Raw genomic sequence first — 25615 nt, 5'->3', positions numbered from 1 at the left:
TCACATATAGCCTCTGGGGCTATATGGATGTATTTAACCCCTGCCAGGTTGTCAGAAAAACGGGAGAAGAAGCCCGCCGAAAAGGGGGCGGGGCCTATTCTCCTCAGCACACAGCGCCATTTTCCCTCACAGAACTGCTGGTGGGAAGGCTCCCAGGCTCTCCCCTGCACTGCACTACAGAAACAGGGTTAAAACAGAGAGGGGGGGCATTTTTGTGGCGATATTATTACATATTAAGATGCTATAAGGGAAAACACTTATATAAGGTTGTCCCTGTAAAATTATAGCGTTTTGGTGTGTGCTGGCAAACTCTCCCTCTGTCTCCCCAAAGGGCTAGTGGGGTCCTGTCCTCTATCAGAGCATTCCCTGTGTGTGTGCTGTGTGTCGGTACGTGTGTGTCGACATGTATGAGGACGATGTTGGTGAGGAGGCGGAGCAATTGCCTGTAATGGTGATGTCACTCTCTAGGGAGTCGACACCGGAATGGATGGCTTATTTAGGGAATTACGTGATAATGTCAACACGCTGCAAGGTCGGTTGACGACATGAGACGGCCGGCAAACCAATTAGTACCTGTCCAGGCGTCTCAAACACCGTCAGGGGCTTTAAAACGCCCATTTACCTCAGTCGGTCGACACAGACACGGACACTGACTCCAGTGTCGACGGTGAAGAAACAAACGTATTTTCCATTAGGGCCACACGTTACATGTTAAGGGCAATGAAGGAGGTGTTACATATGTCTGATACTACAAGTACCACAAAAAAGGGTATTATGTGGGGTGTGAAAAAAACTACCTGTAGTTTTTCCTGAATCAGATAAATTAAATAAAGTGTGTGATGATGCGTGGGTTTCCCCCGATAGAAAATTATTGGCGTTATACCCTTTCCCGCCAGAAGTTAGGGCGCGTTGGGAAACACCCCTTAGGGTGGATAAGGCGCTCACACGCTTATCAAAACAAGTGGCGTTACCGTCTCCAGATACGGCCGCCCTCAAGGAGCCAGCTGATAGGAGGCTGGAAAATATCCTAAAAAGTATATACACACATACTGGTGTTATACTGCGACCAGCGATCGCCTCAGCCTGGATGTGCAGCGCTGGGGTGGCTTGGTCGGATTCCCTGACTGAAAATATTGATACCCTTGACAGGGACAGTATTTTATTGACTATAGAGCATTTAAAGGATGCATTTCTATATATGCGAGATGCACAGAGGGATATTTGCACTCTGGCATCAAGAGTAAGTGCGATGTCCATATCTGCCAGAAGATGTTTATGGACACGACAGTGGTCAGGTGATGCAGATTCCAAACGGCACATGGAAGTATTGCCGTATAAAGGGGAGGAGTTATTTGGGGTCGGTCCATCGGACCTGGTGGCCACGGCAACAGCTGGAAAATCCACCTTTTTTACCCCAAGTCACATCTCAGCAGAAAAAGACACCGTCTTTTCAGCCTCAACCCTTTCGTCCCCATAAGGGCAAGCGGGCAAGAGGCCAGTCATATCTGCCCAGGGGTAGAGGAAAGGGAAGAAGACTGCAGCAGGCAGCTCCTTCCCAGGAACAGAAGCCCTCCACCGCTTCTGCCAAGTCCTCAGCATGACGCTGGGGCCGTACAAGCGGACTCAGGTGCTGTGGGGGGTCGTCTCAAGAGTTTCAGCGCGCAGTGGGCTCACTCGCAAGTGGACCCCTGGATCCTACAAGTAGTATCCCAGGGGTACAGATTGGAAGTTCGAGACGTCTCCCCCTCACAGGTTCCTGAAGTCTGCTTTACCAACGTCTCCCTCCGACAGGGAGGCAGTATTGGAAACAATTCACAAGCTGTATTCCCAGCAAGTGATAATCAAAGTACCCCTCCTACAACAAGGAAAGGGGTATTATTCCACACTATTTGTGGTACTGAAGCCAGACGGCTCGGTGAGACCTATTCTAAATCTGAAATCTTTGAACACTTACATACAAAGGTTCAAATCAAGATGGAGTCACTCAGAGCAGTGATAGCGAACCAGGAAGAAGGGGACTATATGGTGTCCCTGGACATCAAGGATGCTTACCTCCATGTCCCAATTTGCCCTTCTCACCAAGGGTACCTCAGGTTCGTGGTACAGAACTGTCACTATCAGTTTCAGACGCTGCCGTTTGGATTGTCCACGGCACCCCGGGTCTTTACCAAGGTAATGGCCGAAATGATGATTCTTCTTCAAAGAAAAGGCGTCTTAATTATCCCTTACTTGGACGATCTCCTGATAAGGGCAAGGTCCAGAGAACAGTTGGAGGTCGGAGTAGCACTATCTCAAGTAGTTCTACGACAGCACGGGTGGATTCTAAATATTCCAAAATCGCAGCTGATTCCGACGACACGTCTGCTGTTCCTAGGGATGATTCTGGACACAGTCCAGAAAAAGGTGTTTCTCCCGGAGGAGAAAGCCAGGGAGTTATCCGAGCTAGTCAGAAACCTCCTAAAACCAGGCCAAGTGTCAGTGCATCAATGCACAAGAGTCCTGGGAAAAATGGTGGCTTCTTACGAAGCGATTCCATTCGGCAGATTTCACGCAAGAATTTTTCAGTGGGATCTGCTGGACGAATGGTCCGGATCGCATCTTCAGATGCATCAGCGGATAATCCTGTCTCCAAGGACAAGGGTGTCTCTTCTGTGGTGGCTGCAGAGTGCTCATCTACTAGAGGGCAGCACATTCGGCATTCAGGACTGGGTTCTGGTGACCACGGATGCCAGCCTGAGAGGCTGGGGAGCAGTCACACAGGGAAGAAATTTCCAAGGAGTGTGGTCAAGTCTGGAGACTTCTCTCCACATAAATATACTGGAGCTAAGGGCAATTTACAATGCTCTGAGCCTAGGAAGACCTCTGCTTCAAAGTCAACAGGTGCTGATCCAGTCGGACAACATCACGGCAGTCGCCCACGTAAACAGACAGGGCGGCACAAGAAGCAGGAGGGCAATGGCAGCAAGGATTCTTCGCTGGGCGAAAAATCATGTGATAACACTGTCAGCGGTGTTCATTCCGGGAGTGGACAACTGGGAAGCAGACTTCCTCAGCAGGAAATGGCGTCCAGTATGAACAAAAAACTGGACAGGTATTGCGCCAGGTCAAGAGACCCTCAGGCAATAGCTGGGACGCTCTGGTAACACCGTGGGTGTACCAGTCGGTGTATGTGTTCCCTCCTCTGCCTTTCATACCCAACGTACTGAGAATTATAAGACGGAGAGGAGTAAGAACTATACTCGTGGCTCCGGATTGGCCAAGAAGGACTTGGTACCCGGAACTTCAAGAGATACTAAGAAGGGACTTGCTTCAGCAAGGATCATGTCTGTTCCAAGACTTACCGCGGCTGCGTTTGACGGCATGGCGGTTGAACGCCGGATCCTAAGGGAAAAAGGCATTCCGGAAGAGGTCATCCCTACCCTGGTCAGAGCCAGGAAGGAGGTGACCGCACAACATTATCACCACATTTGGCGAAAATATGTTGCATGGTGTGAGGCCAGGAAGGCCCCCACGGAGGAATTTCAACTCGGTCGATTCCTGCATTTCCTACAAACAGGAGTGTCTATGGGCCTCAAATTGGGGTCCATTAAGGTTCAAATTTCGGCCCTGTCAATTTTCTTCCAGAAAGAATTGGCTTCAGTTCCTGAAGTCCAGAAGTTTGTCAAGGGAGTACTGCATATACAACCCCCTTTTGTGCCTCCAGTGACACTGTGGGATCTCAACGTAGTTCTGGGATTCCTCAAATCACATTGGTTTAAACCGCTCAAATCTGTGGATTTGAAATATCTCACATGGAAAGTGACCATGCTGTTGGTCCTGGCCTCGGCCAGGCGAGTGTCAGAATTGGCGGCTTTGTCTCACAAAAGCCCATATCTGATTGTCCATTCGGACAGGGCAGAGCTGCGGACTCGTCCCCAGTTTCTCCCTAAGGTGGTGTCAGCGTTTCACCTGAACCAGCTTATTGTGGTACCTGCGGCTACTAGGGACTTGGAAGACTCCAAGTTGCTAGATGTTGTCAGGGCCCTGAAAATATAGATTTCCAGGACGGCTGGAGTCAGGAAAACTGACTTGCTGTTATCCTGTATGCACCCAACAAACTGGGTGTTCTTGCTTCTAAGCAGACGATTGCTAGTTGGATGTGTAGTACAATTCAGCTTGCACATTCTGTGACAGGCCTGCCACAGCCAAAATATGTAAATGCCCATTCCACAAGGAAGGTGGGCTCATCTTGGGCGGCTGCCCGAGGGATCTCGGCTTTACAACTTTGCCGAGCTGCTACTTGGTCAGGGGCAAACACGTTTGAAAAATTCTACAAATTTGATACCCTGGCTGAGGAGGACCTGGAGTTCTCTCATTCGGTGCTGCAGAGTCATCCGCACTCTCCCGCCCGTTTGGGAGCTTTGGTATAATCCCCATGGTCCTTACGGAGTCCCCAGCATCCACTTAGGACGTCAGAGAAAATAAGAATTTACTTACCGATAATTCTATTTCTCGTAGTCCGTAGTGGATGCTGGGCGCCCATCCCAAGTGCGGATTGTCTGCAATACTTGTACATAGTTATTGTTACAAAAATCGGGTTATTATTGTTGTGAGCCATCTTTTCAGAGGCTCCGCTGTTATCATGCTGTTAACTGGGTTCAGATCACAGGTTGTACAGTGTGATTGGTGTGGCTGGTATGAGTCTTACCCGGGATTCAAAATCCTTCCTTATTGTGTACGCTCGTCCGGGCACAGTATCCTAACTGAGGCTTGGAGGAGGGTCATAGGGGGAGGAGCCGGTGCACACCACCTGATCCTAAAGCTTTTACTTTTGTGCCCTGTCTCCTGCGGAGCCGCTAATCCCCATGGTCCTTACGGAGTCCCCAGCATCCACTACGGACTACGAGAAATAGAATTATCGGTAAGTAAATTCTTATTTTTTGCTGATGTTTATACTTTCTTGGCATAGAAATTTACAAATTGCTTGCTCGCTGTGTTCATTTTCCCTGTTTTCTTAGTTCAAAAATAAGGGTGATTTAAGAAATTACTTTTTACCTTTAGGTGGCCTCATACTACAGTGCAGTTGGCCAATTTGGTTTTTGCCAGCGGCCTATGGATCAAGCAGAACAATTATTGGTAAACACTTAAGACCCAAAGGGCATTTCATGACTATTAGTAAACCCTTTAATCCAAAATCAGTTGCTATCTGAGGGTTATGTGTGGAAACATCATTGTCATTACTATGGTATATTCATAAGACAACACAAACAGTGCTGGACAGTGGGTACCGATGTGTCCTCATACATCTAGCCTCAATACGCCATGCAGTGAAAGATACCTGGTGTGAGTGAGCCGCTAGGTCCTGTGTAACTCTGCTAGTGTTGGGTGTCTTTTGTTGCTGAAAATGTCTTAGTTGCAACGTGATACAATAGGACACACCAGGAGACTATTGGGGTCATTCAGACCTGATCGCACGCTAGGTTTTTTCGCTGCACTGCGATCAGGTCAGAACTGAGCATGCATATGCACCGCAATGCGCAGGCGCGTTGTACAAGTACAAAGCGGATCGTTGCCCAGCGATGGATTGTACGAAGAATCCGTTCGAACAGCCGATCGCAAGGAGATTGACAGGAAGAAGGCATTTGTGGGTGTCAACTGACCGTTTTCTGGGAGTGTTTGGAAAAACGCAGGCGTGTCCAAGCGTTTGCAGTTTGCAGGGCGGTTGTCTGACGTCATTTCCGGCTCCGGACAGGCTGAAGTGATCGCAGCGGCTGAGAAAGTTCTGAGCTACTCACAGACTGCACAAAACTTTTTTGTACCGCCCGGCTGCACATGCGATCACACACTTGCAAAGCGAAAATGCACTCCCCTATGGGCGGAGACTATCTGCTTGCAGCAGTGCAAAAAAAACCCTAGCGAGTGATCAGGTCTGAATGACCCCCTATGCTGGGCAACATCCCCCATTAATCCTTGTCTTCCTAATCCTTTATTCTGTCCCCTGGTACCACCTCTATCCTGCTCTCCCAGTCTCCTACATCTCATGCTCTCTCCTCTCCTCTGTCTCCCATCCTCCCCTCTGCCTCCCTTCCCCTCTTCTATTTCCCATTGCAATTTACTTCTGCCCCTTCACATGCTGTCTACCCCACCACTCAATCCTGCTCTCTCCCTCCTCTGTCTGTCACCCCACCTCTCCTCCACCACTATCATACTGCACTCCCTTCATGCCTCACTCCTGCTGTCTTCCTTCCTAGCAAAGGACCAAGCACCATTATTACACCCTCTATATCCCTTCCTTCCAAATGAATCTTACCTCAATGCTACAGCAACCCTGATAATCTCATTCAAATCTTTCCCACAAACTCCTACCCCTTATCCTGTGCCCTCTGGAATGCCAGATCTGTTTGCAACAAACTGGCCCCCACTCAGGACCCTTTCATTTCCAACTCCCTGCATCTCCTAGCCTTACTGATACCTGGATTACCCCCTCTGACATTACTTCTCCTGCTGCTCTCTCTGCTGGGGGCCTCACATTCTCACACACACCCCGACCTGGGGGTCGCCATGGTGGAGGTATTGGGGTCCTTTTACCTTCAAGCTACACATACCTCCAGAACCGTCCCTTACGTTCTCTACATTAAAGGTCCATGCGATACACCTCTACCAACCTACTAATCTTCGAGGTGCTGTCATTTACCGTCCCCCTAGCATTTCCTCCAAATTCCTTTACAACTTTGCTTCCTGGGTACCTCCTTTCCTCTCTTCTGACATACCCTCCATTATCCTAGGTGATTTCAACATCCCTATCAATAACCTCACAAAATCAGCTGCCTCTAAACTCCTTAACCTCTCCTCTTCACTTGGTCTCTCCCAGTGGACCTCCACACCCTCCCATGGGAACGGGAGATCACTGGATCTTGTTTTCACTCACCGTTGCAATATTTCTGATTTCTCCAACTCCCCTTTTCCCCTCTCTGACCACCACCTGCTCTCTTTCAATTTATCTCCGCTTCCCCAGCTCTCCCTCCTAAGGCTACCATCACTAAGCGTAACATTGAGGCTATTAACACGCCATCCCTACCTGTTGGACTCACTTCTCTCTCCTATTATCTCTCTCTCATGTCCTGAACAAGCCACATCCCTATACAATTCATCTCTTACTTCTGCTCTTGACTCTGTCACTCCACCTACCACTATTCACCCTCACAGATCAACACCTCAACTGTGGCACACCAAATGTACCAGATATCTTCACAAATGCTCACGTACTGCCGAGCGACAGTGGAGGAAATCAAACTCTTAATGCAGACTTCCTCCATTTCAAATTTATGCTCTCATCCTTCAGTGCTGCTCTTTCCCTCGCTAAACAATCATACTTCAAAATTCTCATCTCTACCCAGTCTTCCAACCCCTGGCACCTCTTTGCCACTGTCAACTCCCTCCTCTGCCCACCACCACCTCCTCTCCCATCCTCATTGTCTGCTCTTGACTTTGCCACTTATTTTACATCCAAGATATGTGAGGACATCACATCCCACCAGACCAGCAACCAGCCACCACCCATCCCTTGCCATCCCTCCCCTTCCCTCTCACGAACTCTAACATCTTTCTCCCATGTATCTGGTGAGGAAGTCATGGCCCTCATCCGTTCCTCACCCCCCCCCCCCACACACCACCTCCCCTCTTGAACCTATCCCCTCCCACCTCCTCCACTACTTCTCTTCTCTCCTTCTGCCTGTTCCGATCTTGCCCACCTTCTCAATCTTTCTCTCTCATCAGGCACTGTCTCCTCTGCCTTCAAGCATGCTCTCGTCTCCCCTATTCTTAAAAACCTACGCTTGATCCAAACACCCTCTCCAACTATCAACCCATCTCTCTCCTCCCATTTGCCTACAAACTCCTTGAACATATTGTCTATAACCACCTCACTGCCTTTCTTTCCTCCCACTCACTGCTTGACCCATTCCAGTCTGGTTTCTGTTCTCTCCACTAGACTGAAACTGCCCTTACAAAAGTCTGCAATGACCTCCATGCAGCCAAATCTAAGAGCCACAACTCTCTACTTTTTCTTCTTCACCTCTCTGCTGCTTTTGACACTGAGGATCACCCTCTCCTTCTGCAAATCCTTTATTTTCTTGGTCTGCGTGATACTGCCCTCTCCTGGCTGTCCTCCTAGCTCTCTGATCATTCCTTCTGTATCTCCTCTCATGACGCTACCTCCCCCCCCCCCATTTCCACTAACTGTTGGTGTCCCCCAAGGTTCTGTTATTGGTCCTCTCCTTTTCTCTCTCTATACATCCTCTTTAGGTGAACTCATTAGTTCTCACAACTTCCAATAATGCCTCTATGCTGATGACACTCAAATCTACCTTTCTTCCATTGATCTCTCCCCGGCTCTCCTCACTCGTACCTCCAACTGTCTCTCTGCTATCTCTTCCTGGATGTCCCAGCGCTTTCTTAAACTTAACATGTCCAAGACTGAGTTGATCATCTTCCCTCCCTCCCGCACAACCTCACCTCCCACAATCTCATTATCCATTGATGGCACGACTATCTCCTCTAGCCCCCAAGTATGCTGTGTTGGCGTAATACTTGACTCCTCCCTCTCCTTTAAACCACACATTCAGCACCTCTCACAAACCTGTCATTTTCATCTTAAAAATATTTTCAGTATCAGAACCTATCTCACCCAGGATGCTATTAAAACCATTATCCACTCACTAATCATTTCAAGACTGAATTACTGTAATCTCCTCCTAACTGCCCTCCCTGACAATTACCTCTCTCCACTCCAATCTATCCTCACTGCTGCAGCCTTGCTCATCTTCCTCACCAAACGCACTACGTCCACCTCCCTCACCTACAAGCCCTTCACTGGCTTCCCTTCTCTTTCAGAATCCAGTTCAAACTTCTCACACTCACAAAGCACTAATCTACTCCTCTCCCATTTACATCTCTGACTTTATCTCCCTTTACTCTCCCACCCGCCCTCTTTGCTCTGCTAATGCACGCCGACTCTCCTGTCTTCTGATTACTTCCTGCCACTCCTATCTCCAAGATTTTTCAGGTGCTGCTCACTTACTCTGGAATTCTCTACCTTCCCCCATAGACTCTCCAGCTCTCTACAGAACTTCAAACAGGCTCTTAAGACCCACTTCTTTGCCAAACCCAGCCAAATCTTATCCTAACCCTCTGTCCCACGCTCGGTCTACCCCATCTGTGTCACCCCTGTCTGTCTGCCCCTCCTCTTTAGAATGTGAGCTCTCACGAGTAGGGCCCTCCTCCCTCATGTGCTTATCCTTTTCTAACTTTAATAATCCTCAACTGCCCAAATCCTGCAGTTTTCGGCCACCTTGATACTTATCTCAGTGTTGTCTACTGATGTAGTTATGTTTAGTTACCCTGTACTTGTCCTATATTGTCTTTAACTGTAAGTCACTGTTTTCCTGTTTTGATTAAGTGCATATGTACTCTGTAATTGGGTGCTGCGGAACCCTTGTGGCGCCATATAAATAAAGGATAATAATAAAAATTAATTTTGATACATGACACTTGTATTTTGTGTGTGACTGACTCTGCATATGGAGCACAACAGAACTTGTATTGGAAAAAAGCCTTGGTCGCTGCATCATAGCACTTTCTATGCAGATTCAGAGATTTAGGGGTTTATTCAGTACCTGTCAGATCCTCTCCGACACTTCAGTATTCAATTTGCAGGCGTTTTCGCCGACTTTGGTCCCGTTTTCGACATGCCAATCCAACTTTTTTTTAAAGTCGAATTGGCATTGTCAAACTGGCCAAAAACCTGTCAAAAATTCCCGTAAATTCGACAAAGTACGTGTATCGGCGGGGATACACATACTTTTCGACACTGTAATTTTTTTCAGACAGTCGGAAAAATGACACTGTCATTTAATAGGTCGAATGCAAATTCGGCCTATTTCTGTCGAAAAGTGCTGGTTTTTCCGACTGTCAGAAAAACTGTCACAAATTGAATGGACCTATTAGAGGGATATCTAATACTACGGTAAATTACTGCGGTTAATGGATTCCCCCGGTGTTATCCAATTAACCCCTGACCGCCGGCATTTATCAGGGATTAGGTTTTGTGTGCATGTGAAGCAAAATCCCTGATAAGCATCCCTCTGAGACCCATTTAGTGCGGTAACACATGGGCCCAGAAACTTATCCCAGATCCCATGTGTTATCAGCTGAAAATGGGTAATTTACTGCACGGTAAATATGGCCTGTAATTGCATAACCCAATAATACTATCAGGCTATTTTAGCGCGTTTTTGACGTGTGATAAATTAACATCGACAATTGGATACTGGATTTAGTTGCACACAGATATACAAGTGTTACACATCAAATTAATCAGCACAGTTTCCTGGCGCATCCTAGCTGATCAAGTTTCGACTAAAATGCTTTTTCATCAAAAAGACCCAAAATCTAGCAGAGTTTTATGGGACCTGGCTCATTGAGTGGCGCTGTTTGACTCAACTGCAGCAATTATGCATGAGAGCACTTCTGTATAACAAGTCATTCATTAAAAAACAAAAACATATTAACAAAATAAGTACATATGAGGTTGAAGAGGAATGTGTAGATGTGGTACAGTGGTAGAGAGGACCCTCCTGGTGGCAGCTTGCAAAGTAAATGAATATACAGTATAGAGCCACCAAGGGTGGAGCGGACCCTCCTTGTGGCAGCTTACAATGTAGACGTATATCACACTTGCCTATCCTCCCAGAATGGCCGGGAGGCTCCTGAAAATCAGGTGCCATTCCCGGCCTCCCGGAAAGGTAAGCAAGTCTCCCTCAATACCGCTGCCCCCTCTCCTGGAAGGGGCAGCAAGAAAGTCAGCTACCTTGGATGTATATATGGAGCCCTGATGGGTAGAGAGGACCATCCTGGTGGCAGCTTACAATGTAGCTATATATATATGGAGCTCTCAGGATTGTGTTTGCTGATCCTATTTACAGATTAATTATGCCTGCAAAATGTGATGAAAATTACAGATATAGTGCCAAATGTAACAGACAGCAATTTGAGGGTGGTGGCGCAATTCTGGCGACGTACAGTAGATTAGTTTTGCCTTTAAATTTATTGCTGTTTTTAAATCTAATGACTACAGTATCTCACCAGAATCATGCCAGCTCCAGCAAATTGCAGGCTATTACATTGGCCCATAGTGTTTCCGTGAATGGACCATCCTACATCAGTGCATTGCTATAGAATTACAGTGTTGGGTTCCTAGTGCGTTGTAATTACGTGTTGCTATTATGCTGCTTAATGTTCAACTAATGAATTAGCATCAACTGATAGGGAAATGTATAATATTTAGTTTATTCTCTACTAAATGAATAAACACTTGTCTAATTATAGAACACACGTCCTACACATGTTTATACTACAGTAGCTTGAAAGATTTGACTTTATATGGTTTACCTTTAGAAAATGTGCCAAACTCTGACATTGTACGAACAGGATGGCAAGTGTCAATAAGGAGGAAAAATTGGCTCCTAAATACAAATATTTATTCAGCAATCTTGACATAATTAGGGTTCTGTAGTTTCATTTGGAAGCAAAGATGCAGTCATGTGTTTATTATGTAGCCCCTTTTTAGTCTGATAGGTATAACTCTCCTGAGCATCTTTTAAGTGCACATTGGTCAGCCACCTCGGTTCTAGCTGGGTCTTCCTTGCCTCAAGTGCTCATGGGAAACTCTGCAAACAGGGGCCTTTGTTACATGCAGACTTGATAAAAAATTAAATTTGTGTAATGCAAATTATACAGCTATGGTCAAAATTATTGGCACCCTTGAATATCATCAGAATATTTTAATAGTACAGTATGTCCAAAGTTCTGAACAAAAAAAAAAAATCCTTTTCAATTTACACATATAGTAATGTCAAAGATGAAATTAAAATGTGAACTGGAGAATATTTAAAGGCACCCTTCCTTAATATTTTGTGGCACACCCTTTGGCAACTATGCCTCAGCACTTTTCTTGTAGCCATCTATAAGCTTCTGTATGAGGGTTGTTTCTCTCACTTTTCCATTGCAAGTGGTTGAAGCTCTTGAATGTTTGCAGGATTCCTTATCCCAGTGGAAAATGTCAGCTTTCTCCAAAGAGATCAGAAGTGTGATCAGGTCTCATTCCTGGCCAATTTAAAACAGAATTTTGCTTTCCTTTTTTTCAACCATAGTTTTGTGCTTTTGGTTGTGTGTTTGGGTATGTATCATGCTGGAGGAACCATGATTTTCGACCCCAAATTAGTTTTATTACACTGGGTAGCACATTTTATTACAGAATGCCTTGGTAATAGTCTGCTGTCATGATTTCTTCAATACGGTGAAGGCCTCCAGTACCAGAGGCAGCAAGGCAGCTCCACTACATTATGGTCCTCCTCCATGTTTAACCGAGCAGAGCGTTCTTCTCCTCACTAGCTTAATTTTGTCATCTATAAACAAATCACTGCTTTGCACTAGTTTCATCTGCCTACAAAACAGGGTTGGCCCAGGTTGACACCATCACTCCAGATTGATCCAGGTCAGCCGGCAGCTCTTCGGATGTTTTATGTGATGTTCTCTGCACAATTTGTATCAATCTTTGAAGACTTTTCTCATCGTTTCTTCTTTTTCCCGATGTCCAGGCAGGTTCCTCACAGTTTTATAAGTAGCAAACTTCTTCATAACATTGGGGGTAATTCAGATCTGATTGCGATCCGATCCGAAATGCGCATACATATGCACTGCACTGTGCTGGCGTGTCGCACGGCTGCAAAGGGGATCGCTGGTCAGCGACGGGTTTGTGCGAAGGATCCATTCGCTTGGGTGTTCGCATGATGATTGACAGGAAGAGGGCGGTGGTGGGTGTCAACTGACCGTTTTCAGGGAGTGTCTGGAAAAACGCAGGCGCGTCCAAGCATTTGAAGGGATGGTGTCTGATGTCAAATCTGGTCCCAAACAGGCTAATTTTATTGCAGCGGCTGAATAAGTCCTGGGCTGCGCAGAGACTGCACAAAATCAGTTTGTGCAGCTCTGCTACACATGTGTTCGCACACTTGCACAGCTAAGATACACTCCCCCTGTAGGCGGGGACTATCTGATCGCAGGGCTGCAAAAATCATTGCCCAGCGATTAGATCTGAATTACCCCCTTGTGCACCTTTGAAACAGTAACGCTAAGGTCTTGTGTTTTTTGATGGTAGCACTTCTGATGTTCTTAGGCAACTCTCTTGTTTTCACTATTGTGACACCGTAAGAGGATATAAAAGTGTCCCTTTACAGTTAATTCAAGTCATGTGAGCACTGATTCCATTTTCTAATTTATTACACTTGAATCTAGCACTTTTTTTCAAATTGGTTTGAATTGCTCAAAAGGGTGCTATTAATTGTGTCATGGTAATCTTTCACTTTTTACAGTTTTTCCTCCTATTGCTTTTTCCAAATGTTATTATTTTTAGCTGTTTTGTGTCAAGCATGAGTGTCTATAGACCAAAGCTGTTTCACTACATTACTTTTTGTCATGAAATTCTGTACATGATGTATGATGTATATCATACCTCCCAACATTGTTGTGTACGAAATAAGGTCCCCAAAAAGGGGATGGAGCCTCATGGGGAAGGAGTCGGGATCTCTGTTTTCATCACTTGGGGGCATGCCCAACATTCTCCAAGATGCTGGGCTTCCACCAGGCTCTTCCTTAACTGTGGTTAGATGCCATGTGCATAGCACGGCATTCATGTATATGTATAGCAGTGGTGACAGTAGTCTCCATCCCCACCCCCACTATTTCACCTGTGGGACATTACGGATGGTGGGTGGGACAGGGAGACAGTCGCAAAAAAGGGACATTTGGGAGCTATGTGTATGTGTCAAATTGACGCATAGTGTTTGAAGACACATCTGTACTTGAAATTAAAGGGTGCCAATAATGTTGACCATCACTGTATAGGTGTGTGTACATGTTGTAGTAAATATAGGGCCTGATTCAGAGTTCAATGATTATCGGCCAACTGCGCTTAGATCACGGTTGCACTATGGGGGTAATTCCAAGTTGATCGCAGCAGAAATTTAGTTAGCAATTGGGCAAAACCATGTGCACTGCAGGGGGGGGGGGGGGGGCAGATATAACATGTGTAGAGAGAGTTAGATTTGGGTGGGTTATTTTATTTCTGTGCAGGGTAAATACTGGCTGCTTTATTTTTACACTGCAAATTAGATTGCAGATTGAACACACCATACCCAAATCTAACTCTCTCTGCACATGTTAAATCTGCCTCCCCTGCAGTGCACATGGTTTTGCCCAATTGCTAACTAAATTCCTGCTGCGATCAACTTGGAATTACCCCCTATAAACGCGCCAAGGTGCTTTAGCGACTTTGCTCGCAGTAAGGATTTATTTGCGAAGTGACTGATAGTCAGGGACCGTTTGGGGAGGTAACAGGGAGTAGCAGCAAAAGCACAGACATATTGCAACCATTTTCGGGGCATGTCTCTTCCTGTAACTGCAATCCAGTAAGCACAGAACATGGAGCCAGGGTCTCTATGCCTGTGACTATTCTGCAAGTCCGTAGGGTTATTTAGGGAGTTGGTTATGGAAGGAAGGACCTGTGCATGCCGCTGCATATGTACTCAGCTGCTTGGATCTGTCAGGTCGCCGGTGGGCGTCTCACTTAGCACATCTGCTGTGCATGGGATCAAAGCTGTGACTGCATTAGCGTACATACCTTGCCCGTAGATTTTAAGATACACTGGGGCAGGGACTGATGTGAATGGGCAATATTCTCTGGATAGTGCTATGTAATATGTGTGCGCTATATAAATGACTGTTAATGAATAATCTCCCTGTATTTTTTGGAGAGAATATAATGAACAAGGGAATGGGGGGGGGGTACTTTATCAAAGCATGGCGAGAGATAAAGAGGAGAGAGATAAAGCACTAATCAATCAACCAACCATTCTAACACTCATTTTCCATTGAAAAAATGCAGTTAGAAGCTGGTTGGTGCTTTGTCACTCTCCACTTTATCTCACTCCATGCTTAGATAAATACCCCCCTGAGGTAGGGTGTCAAAAATACTTGACAGTAAAAACATTCTAAATTGGAGATCAATTATTTGAATTTCAAAAGTAAATGTGGCACTACAAACTGTATTTGCAAACTGTTTTTTGGAGAAAGACCACATAGATCCTAGAACCTCTAGTGTGATTGATGTATTTCACAATGAAAAGAGTGGAGAGTGGCCTACTTCTCCACTCATATCACTGCTTGATACATCAGGCCCCCAGGGGGTAAATATAATAGGGTGCTAGAAGCCAGAGGTGCGGGAGTTTGTGTGAGAATGCCTGTATTTTTAAAGCGGCAATCTTTTACAAGGCAAAGTGAACCTGGTTTTGATTGCTGCTTTAAAAATGTTTTTTTTTTTTTTTTTTTTTTTTTTGTGCCTTGTAAATGATTGCCACTTTATCTACATATATAAACGCCAAATGCCACTGACTGATTCACTGACTAATCATGAGATCTCTGGAACCATGAGGACTAGGAACTTGACATTTGGACAGTAGCTTTGTTTTGTGACGTAGGCACCCACTAAGAAGGATTTTTGAAAACGGATGAAATGTGTTTTTTTTTATAAATTCTTCATTATCTTTTAATCCAGATAAGATTTAGGGGGATATCCTATTAGGCCAAGTAAAACATTGGATGCGAAAAATGTATGTTTTTCGCGATTTTTCCCGATGTTTCACCAATTTTTATTTTACAGGCTATCCAGATTGATCGCCTGTAAAAAAAAAATGCCTTTTCTCCCGAAAACACACAGGTTCAGTGAAACCTGTGTGTTTTCGGTAGAAACAGCCCCATTTTTGCACGGAAACGGGGCTGTTTCTAGGGATTTGGTTTCACCTGCCTGAGGCAGGCGAAACAAAATCCCAGATGAGCAGGACAACCTGCAGCGTCTCATGCCCGCTGCAGCAACAGCAGGCTGGGACTGCAGGCATCCGGAAGCTGTCCTCGGTGCGGTGACCCCCGGCGGAGAAGCCGGGGCAGTACCATGACTGCATCCCCCCTCTCCTCCACTCCCGGCAGTGGTCACATGATGGGGAGCGGCGAGGAGCAGCACTGCACTGTGCACTGTCAGGAGCCGGCACCCGGTGCAGCTTCAGGTAACCCCCAATAAGCCACTGCTCGTGCTGGTTTATCGGGGGTAATAGGATAGCCCCCAATGGGACATTTAGCCCTGGTAAATTACCGGGGCTAATTGGATATCCCCCTTAGATTTGTTTTTTGCATACAAATGTTACCGAATTCAGTGTTTAAGTAGATGTATATATTTTTCTCTAATGTCCTAGTGGATGCTGGGGACTCCGTAAGGACCATGGGGAATAGACGGGCTCCGCAGGAGACTGGGCACTCTAAAGAAAGATTAGGTACTATCTGGTGTGCACTGGCTGCTCCCTCTATGCCCCTCCTCCAGACCTCAGTTAGAATCTGTGCCCGGCCAGAGCTGGGTGCTCCTAGTGGGCTCTCCTGAGCCTGCTAGTAAAAGAAAGTATTTGTTAGGTTTTTTATTTTCAGAGAGCTTCTGCTGGCAACAGACTCACTGCTACGAGGGACTGAGGGGAGAGAAGCAAACCTGCCTGTCTACAGCTAGGTTGCGCTTCTTAGGCTACTGGACACCATTAGCTCCAGAGAGTTCGAACACAGGCATCTGTCCTCGATCGTCCGTTCCCGAAGCCGCGCCGCCGTCCCCCTCGCAGAGCCAGAAGAACAGAAGCTTGAAGACGGCGAAAATGACGGCTGAAGACTCCTGTCTTCATTTAAGGTAGCGCACAGCACCGCAGCTGTGCGCCATTGCTCCCAGTACACTTTCACACTCCGGTCACTGTAGGGCGCTGGGGGGGGGGGGGGCGCCCTGGGCAGCAATTGAAGTACCTTTTTGGCATAACATACATACAGTCAGGCACTGTATATATGTAAAAAAAAAACGCCATTTTTTTCACACAGAAGCGGGACAGAAGCCCGCCGCTGAGGGGGCGGGGCCTTCTTCCTCAGCACACCAGCGCCATTTTCTCTTCACAGCTCCGCTGGAAGGACGCTCCCCAGGCTCTCCCCTGCAGTATCCAGGTACAAGAAGGGTAAAAAAGAGAGGGGGGGCACATAAATTTAGGCGCAAAAGACATAAAATCGGCAGCTATTGGGTAATCACTTATTATAGTGAATATCCCTGGGTTATATAGCGCTGTGGTGTGTGCTGGCATACTCTCTCTCTCTGTCTCCCCAAAGGCCTTTGTAGGGTCCTGTCCTCAGTCAGAGCATTGCCTGTGTGTCTGCTGTGTGTCGGTACGGCTGTGTCGACATGTTTGATGAGGAGGGTTACGTGGAGGCGGAGCAAGTGCGGATAAATGTGGTGTCGCCGCCGTCGGGGCCGACACCTGATTGGATGGATATGTGGAAGGTCTTAAATGATAATGTAAGCTCCTTGCATAAAAGGTTTGATGACGCTGCAGCCTTGGGACAGCCGGGGTCTCAACCCGGGCCTGCCCAGGCGACTCAGAGGCCGTCAGGGTCTCATAAACGCCCACTATCTCAGATGTTTGACACAGATGCCGACACGGAGTCCGACTCCAGTGTCGATGATGATGAGGCACAATTACAGCCTAAGATGACCAAGGCCATCCGCTACATGATTATTGCAATGAAAGATGTATTGCACATTTCAGAGGTTAACCCTGTCCCTGACAAGAGGGTGTATATGTTTGGGGAGAAAAAGCAGGCAGTGACTTTTCCCCCGTTACATGAATTAAATGAGTTATGTGAAGAAGCGTGGAGTTCCCCTGATAAGAAAGTGGTGATTTTCAAAAAATTACTGCTGGCGTACCCTTTCCCGCCAACGGACAGGTTACGTTGGGAATCCTCCCCTAGGGTAGACAAGGCGCTGACATGCTTATCTAATAAGGTGGCCCTGCCGTCTCAGGATACGGCCGCCCTAAAGGATCCTGTGGATAGGAAGCAGGAAGCTATCTTGAAGTCAGTGCATACACACTCTGGTACTCTACTGAGACCAGCTATTGCTTCAGCCTGGATGTGTAGCGCTGTAGCAGCATGGACAGATACTTTGTCAGAGGACATAGATGCCCTGGACAGGGATACTGTCTTGCTAACCCTGGGCCATACAAAAGACGCCGTCTTATATATGCGGGATGCCCAGAGGGACATTTGCCTGCTGGGCTCTAGAATTAATGCAATGTCCATTTCTGCCAGGAGGGTCTTATGGACTCGGCAATGGACAGGGGATGCCGATTCTAAAAAACACATGGAGGTTTTGCCTTATAAGGGTGAGGAATTGTTTGGGGACGGCCTCTCGGACCTTGTGTCCACAGCGACAGCTGGAAAGTCGACTTTCTTGCCTCAGGTTTCCTCACAGCCTAAGAAAGCACCGTATTATCAAATGCAGTCCTTTCGTTCTCAGAGAAGCAAGAAGGTCAGAGGTGCATCCTTTCTTGCCAGAGGCAGGGGTAGAGGAAAGAAGCTGCACCATGCAGCTAGTTCCCAGGAACAAAAGTCCTCCCCGGCTTCCACTAAGTCCACCGCATGACGCTGGGGCTCCACAGGCGGAGCCAGGAGCGGTGGGGGCGCGTCTCCGAAAATTCAGCAACCAGTGGGTTCGCTCACAGGTGGATCCTTGGGCTATACAAATTGTATCTCAGGGATACAAGCTGGAGTTCGAAGTGACTCCCCCTCACCGTTACCTAAAATCAGCCTTGCCAGCTTCCCCCACGGAAAGGGAGGTAGTCCTGGCGGCAATTCACAAGCTGTACCTCCAGCAAGTGATAATAATGGTCCCCCTCCTTCAACAGGGAAGGGGTTACTATTCCACACTGTTTGTGGTACCGAAACCGGACGGTTCGGTAAGACCCATTCTGAATTTAAAATCCTTGAACATTTATATGAAAAAATTCAAGTTCAAAATGGAATCGCTCAGAGCGGTCATTGCAAGCCTGGAAGAGGGGGATTTTATGGTATCTCTGGACATCAAGGATGCTTACTTGCATGTCCCCATTTATCCACCTCACCAGGAGTACCTCAGGTTTGTGGTACAGGACTGTCATTACCAATTCCAGACGTTGCCGTTTGGTCTGTCCACGGCACCGAGAGTATTTGCCAAGGTAATGGCCGAAATGATGGTACTCCTTCGGAAGCAAGGAGTTACGGTTATCCCGTACTTGGACGATCTCCTCATAAGGGCGAGGTCCAGGGAGCAGTTGTTGATCAGCGTAGCACACTCTCAGGAAGTGTTGCAACAGCACGGCTGGATTCTGAATATTCCAAAGTCGCAGCTGATTCCTACGACGCGTCTGCCCTTCCTGGGTATGATTCTGGACACAGAACAGAAGAAGGTGTTTCTCCTGGAGGAGAAGGCCCAGGAGTTAGTGACTCTGGTCAGGGACCTCCTAAAACCAAAACAGGTGTCGGTGCATCACTGCACGCGAGTCCTGGGAAAGATGGTGGCCTCATACGAAGCCATTCCCTTCGGCAGGTTCCATGCGAGGATCTTTCAGTGGGATCTGTTGGACAAGTGGTCCGGATCGCATCTTCAGATGCATCGGCTGATCACCTTGTCCCCGAGGGCCAGGGTGTCTCTTCTGTGGTGGCTGCAGAGTGCTCATCTTCTCGAGGGCCGCAGGTTCGGCATACAGGACTGGGTTCTGGTGACCACGGATGCAAGCCTCCGCGGATGGGGGGCAGTCACTCAGGGAAGAAACTTCCAAGGGCTGTGGTCAAGTCAGGAGACTTGTCTGCACATAAATATACTGGAACTAAGGGCCATATACAACGCCCTGAGTCAAGCGGAGCCCCTGCTTCGAGACCAACCAGTGCTGATTCAGTCAGACATCATCACGGCGGTCGCCCATGTAAACCGCCAGGGCGGCACAAGAAGCAGGGTGGCGATGGCAGAAGCCACAAAGATTCTTCGTTGGGCGGAGATTCACGTACAAGCACTGTCAGCAGTGTTCATTCCGGGAGTGGACAACTGGGAAGCAGACTTCCTCACCAGACACGACCTCCACCCGGGAGAGTGGGGACTTTATCAAGAAGTCTTCACACAGATTGCAAATCGATGGGAACTGCCACAGGTGGACATGATGGCGTCCCGCCTCAACAAAAAGCTAAAAAGATATTGCGCCAGGTCAAGGGACCCTCAGGCGATAGCTGTGGACACGCTAGTGACACCCTGGGTGTTCCAGTCGGTATATGTGTTCCCTCCTCTTCCTCTCATACCCAAGGTACTGAGAATAGTAAGAAAAAGAGGAGTGAGAACAATACTCATCGTTCCGGATTGGCCAAAATGGACTTGGTACCCAGAACTACAAGAGATGATCACAGAGGACCCATGGCCTCTGCCTCTCAGACAGGCCTGTTGCAACAGGGGCCCTGTCTGTTCCAAGACTTACCGCGGCTGCGTTTGATGGCATGGCGGTTGAACGCCGGATCCTAACGGAAAAGGGCATCCCGGATGAAGTGATTCCTACGCTGATAAAAGCTAGGAAGGATGTAACAGCTAAGCATTATCACCGTATATGGCGAAGATATGTTGCTGGGTCGATTTCTGCACTTCCTACAGTCAGGTGTGACTATGGGCCTGAAATTAGGGTCCATAAAGGTCCAGATTTCGGCCCTATCCATTTTCTTTCAAAAAGAACTGGCTTCACTGCCTGAGGTTCAGACGTTTGTAAAGGGAGTGCTGCATATTCAGCCCCCTTTTGTGCCACCAGTGGCACCTTGGGATCTTAACGTTGTGTTGGATTTCCTGAAATCCCACTGGTTTGAACCACTTAAGACCGTGGAACTAAAGTATCTCACGTGGAAAGTGGTCATGCTGTTGGCCTTAGCATCGGCGAGGCGTGTATCAGAATTGGCGGCTTTGTCATGTAAAAGCCCTTATTTGATCTTCCATATGGACAGGGCAGAATTGCGGACTCGTCCCCAATTTCTCCCAAAGGTGGTATCATCGTTTAATTTGAACCAACCTATTGTGGTCCCTGCGGCTACTCGGGACTTGGAGGACTCCAAGTTGCTGGACGTAGTCCGGACTTTGAAAATATATGTTTCCAGAACGTCTGGAGTCAGGAAGACTGACTCGCTGTTTATTCTGTATGCACCCAATAAGCTGGGTGCTCCTGCTTCAAAGCAAACTATTGCTCGCTGGATCTATAGCACGATTCAGCTGGCTCATTCTGCGGCTGGATTGCCGCATCCAAAATCAGTGAAAGCCCATTCCACAAGGAAGGTGGGCTCTTCTTGGGCGGCTGCCCGAGGGGTCTCGGCTTTACAGCTTTTCCGAGCGGCTACTTGGTCGGGTTCATACACTTTTGCAAAGTTCTACAAGTTTGATACCCTGGCTGAGGAGGACCTTGTGTTTGCTCATTCGGTGCTGCAGAGTCATCCGCACTCTCCCGCCCGTTTAGGAGCTTTGGTATAATCCCCATGGTCCTTACGGAGTCCCCAGCATCCACTAGGACGTTAGAGAAAATAAGAATTTACTCACCAGTAATTCTATTTCTCGTAGTCCGTAGTGGATGCTGGGCGCCCGTCCCAAGTGCGGACTTTCTGCAATACGTGTATATAGTTATTGCTTACTAAAGGGTTATTGTTATGAGCCATTCGTTGAGTGATGCTCAGTTGTTGTTCATACTGTTAACTGGGTAAGGTACGGTGTGATTGGTGTGGCTGGTATGAGTTTTACCCTGAATTCCAAAATCTTTTCCTTGTAATGTCAGCTCTTCCGGGCACAGTTTCCCTAACTGAGGTCTGGAGGAGGGGCATAGAGGGAGGAGCCAATGCACACCAGATAGTACCTAATCTTTCTTTAGAGTACCCAGTCTCCTGCGGAGCCCGTCTATTCCCCATGGTCCTTACGGAGTCCCCAGCATCCACTACGGACTACGAGATATAGAATTACCGGTGAGTAAATTCTTATTTTTTGCAGCATGTTAATCTAGGTTTTAAAACAATAATTATTTTACCATTTTTGTTTTGACAATCTGACGATTTTTGTTTCAGTTAAAGTTGGAGGATTGTTAGGGGCCTCTTTACCATCCATCCAAAACTGTCATCATTCCGAGAATTCCTCTGATCCCATCAGAATACCATTTCCAGTTCAAATGGCTGCAGTTCCCAGTAAAGGCCTGCTACACCATGACCATTAACAAAGCTCAGGGGCAGTGTTTGAAAGTGGCTGGTGTGGATCTGAGGAGTGACTGCTGCTCCCATGGCTAGTTATCTGTTACCTGTCCCTGAGTCAGCTCATCTGACAGCCTGGCCATTCTCCAGCCTGAAGGAAAGACTAAAGTGTAGTTTACCAGGAGGTCCTTCAAAATTAAAGTTATGTGCATGGAAATACTTAAAATTGCGTAGCGAAGCACAGGTATTTGGCTAGTATAAAATAAAATATGAGCAGTCTCACACATACTCTGGCACCTCCGACTTCTCACACCCTATTACATTTACTCCCATGTTTGAAATCCAACCAGATTTTAATTGTTTACTGCATTGTCATTGGCCGCCTGATACCTGAGTGGACAAATGTCTGGATCTTAATGTGCGTGACCAGCTTTACTTTAGTCGATTTCAACCATTAAACTGTTTTAATTGTTAATTTTCTGTCCTTTCGAAAAGTAATGGTTTACTAAGATAAGGTAATCACTTAATAAGACAAATAAAAAAAAAATGATATTCTTCTTTTCAGTTAAAACTTTTCCACTCTGAACTCTTGGCCCAACTGGAACACAAGCTGGAGTTAGACATCAAGTATTTAACCGTACGTACTTTGTCTTCCGTTTCTTTACTTTGTCTATTGTGATGATTTGTTCCACCTCCTTTGTATCAGGAGTTTGTCACTTTGTAACTGATAGCATTTCCTTCACTGTCCCCAGGCGACACTGAAAAAATACCAGGTTGAGCACCGTTCCAAGTCAGAGTCTATTGAGAAATGTCAAAGTGAGCTGAAGAAGCTGAGAAAAAAGTGTCAAAACAGCAAAAATCCCCAGAAATATGGAGACAAAGAAGTGCAGGTGTGTCAATTTCAAATAGTTCTAATATTAGAATATTGTATACCATTAAAATTATATATTAGAGATCCTTTATTATTTATTTATGATCAGTTTTTTATTTATCGGAATAATTCAGTCGCGCTTTACAATTAGAAACAACAATGATAAAACAAAACTAGGAAGGTTCTACATATAGAGGAAATGGGTGCAGATACAATTGGAATATCTATTACAATGAAATACAGTATAAGAGGTTGTTTGCATATATTTGGCCAAAGTTACGGGCCTGCCCATCGCGTCTAGGTCACATCTGTCGGGCAAGTCCCTAACACTCTGGGGCTCATGACACCCCAAAACCAGCCCAGCCAGAAACCCTCCCAGGGCATCACACTAGTGAAAGATAGCAGTGGAGTGTTAATATCAAGGGAGTGTTACTAATACCCCTTTCACACTGCCAATGCCGGATCCCACCCGGGAATTGGAAGCGGGTCCTTCCCGGGTGGGATCCGGCATTGGCAGCTGCTGCAGGCTTTCCCGACCCGGCAATAAGCCGGGCGGGTTGCCATAGCAGCGGGGGCAGAGGTGGAGGCGGCTCATCTCCGCGTCGCCTCTCCCTATCTAGTAAACGGGTCCTGGGTCGCATCGACCCGTGAGCCCGTTTACGCAGCCACTGATCCGGTATTCAACCCGGGTATAACACTGCTTTATTCTCGGGTTGAATTGCCGGGTCAGGCGACCCGCGATTTCGCCAATGCCCCTTTCACACCGCACGCCGACCCATGTCGACCCGGCAATGTGCCGGGTCGATACCGGGTTGTTTGTGCGGTGTGAAAGGGGTATTAGTGTAGAGAGTGTTATAAGAATAAAGAGTAAGTGGAAAAAAAATACGTGGATAAAAAAAACACACAAAGATAGTAAAATAAAATGTGAGTACAGGTTGAGTATCCCATATCCAAATATTCCGAAATACGGAATATTCCGAAATACGGACTTTTTTGAGTGAGAGTGAGATAGTGAAACCTTTGTTTTTTGATGGCTCAGTGTACACAAACTTTGTTTAATATACACAAAGTTATTATACATATTTTATTAAATGACCTTCAGGCTGTGTATATAAGGTGTATATGAAACATAAATGAATTGTGTGAATGTACACACACTTTGTTAAATGCACAAAGTTATAAAAAATATTGGCTAAAATTACCTTCAGGCTGTGTGTATAAGGTATATATGAAACATAAATGCATTCTGTGCTTAGATTTAGGTCCCATCGCCATGATCCCTCATTATGGTATGCAATTATTCCAAAATACGGAAAAATCCGATATCCAAAATACCTCTGGTCCCAAGCATTTTGGATAAGGGATACTCAACCTGTATAAGCGTTGAGGTGTGATGCCCTGAAGTGGTCCAGACAGAACAGCTCAGGGGACCCCACGCCCCAATGTTCACCTCAAAAAACTGACATTATATGAATATAAGTAGGATCTACTTTGGATTATAAGGCAGAGAAAGATAAATACTGGCGCCGGCTGAATCTCAGAATAAAGAACGTCAACAATTATATCAATTAAAAAAATCACATATTTAATATAATAAATCTAAGAAGTGTGTAAATAGCACATGAATTATAAAATAACACATGAATTAAAAATATATAGCAGAGAGATCCTAATGGAAAATTGAGAGTCTCTCAGATAGGTTAGTGACCACTTCAATTTGGATAGGGCAATAATCACTGATGATCTGGCTAGAACTCAGTCCTCCAAGAAATCCTCATAAATTAGTGGTTATGAATATTACCATGGTCTCAGTAAAGGGTCCCCTTGGTTCTCAATTGCAGATCGAGGTCCAATAGCAGCAGGGGAATAAGCAGAGACGTCAAACAGTGCCGTTTGCAGAGGTTCTTGAGGATTCAAAGAGAGTCCCAAAAATTGCCAGAGGATTCCAGGTGAAAGTCAATGTGGTGCCCGTGGTCAGATGAGAGTGGTGGCTCAACGCGTTTCGCTGGTCTATGTCTCCGCCAGCTTCCTTCCGGGAGGACTGAGTTCTAGCCAGATCATCAGTGATTATTGCCCTATCCAAATTGAAGTGGTCACTAACCTATCTGAGAGACTCTCAATTTTCCATTAGGATCTCTCTGCTATATATTTTTAATTCATGTGTTATTTTATAATTCATGTGCTATTTACACACTTCTTAGATTTATTATATTAAATATGTGATTTTTTTAATTGATATAATTGTTGACGTTCTTTATTCTGAGATTCAGCCGGCGCCAGTATTTATCTTTCTCTGCCTTGTTTTTCTACCTTTTGGGACCAACCATCCCTATACAGGCTGCCGTTGATAGCACACTCACTAATTTTATTGCTACTTTGGATTATGCCTGTTTCAATAATGTGAAATAAGAAGTTGGGGGAGGGGTGCTAGTTAAGACTGATGCAATCTCAAACTTCAAGTGTGTGTGTAGATAGATAGATAGATAGATAGATAGATAGATAGATAGATAGATATTTTTCATACAAAGGGAGTAGCTCTAGGCTGCACACCCTAGCTGCTTGTAATGAGGTGCT

The 25615-nt window shown here is 46.3% G+C and overlaps 1 protein-coding gene across 3 annotated transcripts in view; it reads left to right on the top strand.

Annotated features, from left to right (window-relative positions):
- The window catches only part of LOC134966223 (brain-specific angiogenesis inhibitor 1-associated protein 2-like), a 388782-nt gene that overhangs the window by 284744 nt on the left and 78423 nt on the right, over positions 1-25615 (top strand). For 2 of the 3 annotated variants that reach the window (XM_063942788.1, XM_063942790.1), the window contains 3 exons: positions 5041-5115; positions 22736-22807; positions 22923-23060. In XM_063942788.1, the coding sequence (XP_063798858.1) occupies positions 5041-5115; positions 22736-22807; positions 22923-23060 (285 nt within the window). The remainder of the gene's footprint in view (positions 1-5040; positions 5116-22735; positions 22808-22922; positions 23061-25615) is intronic. The other variant, XM_063942789.1, reaches the window with a different exon arrangement.

The sequence above is a fragment of the Pseudophryne corroboree genome, chromosome 10 (assembly GCF_028390025.1).
Source record: "Pseudophryne corroboree isolate aPseCor3 chromosome 10, aPseCor3.hap2, whole genome shotgun sequence".
Taxonomy (NCBI): Eukaryota; Metazoa; Chordata; class Amphibia; order Anura; family Myobatrachidae; genus Pseudophryne; species Pseudophryne corroboree.
This window is presented reverse-complemented; position numbering and strand designations above follow the sequence as displayed.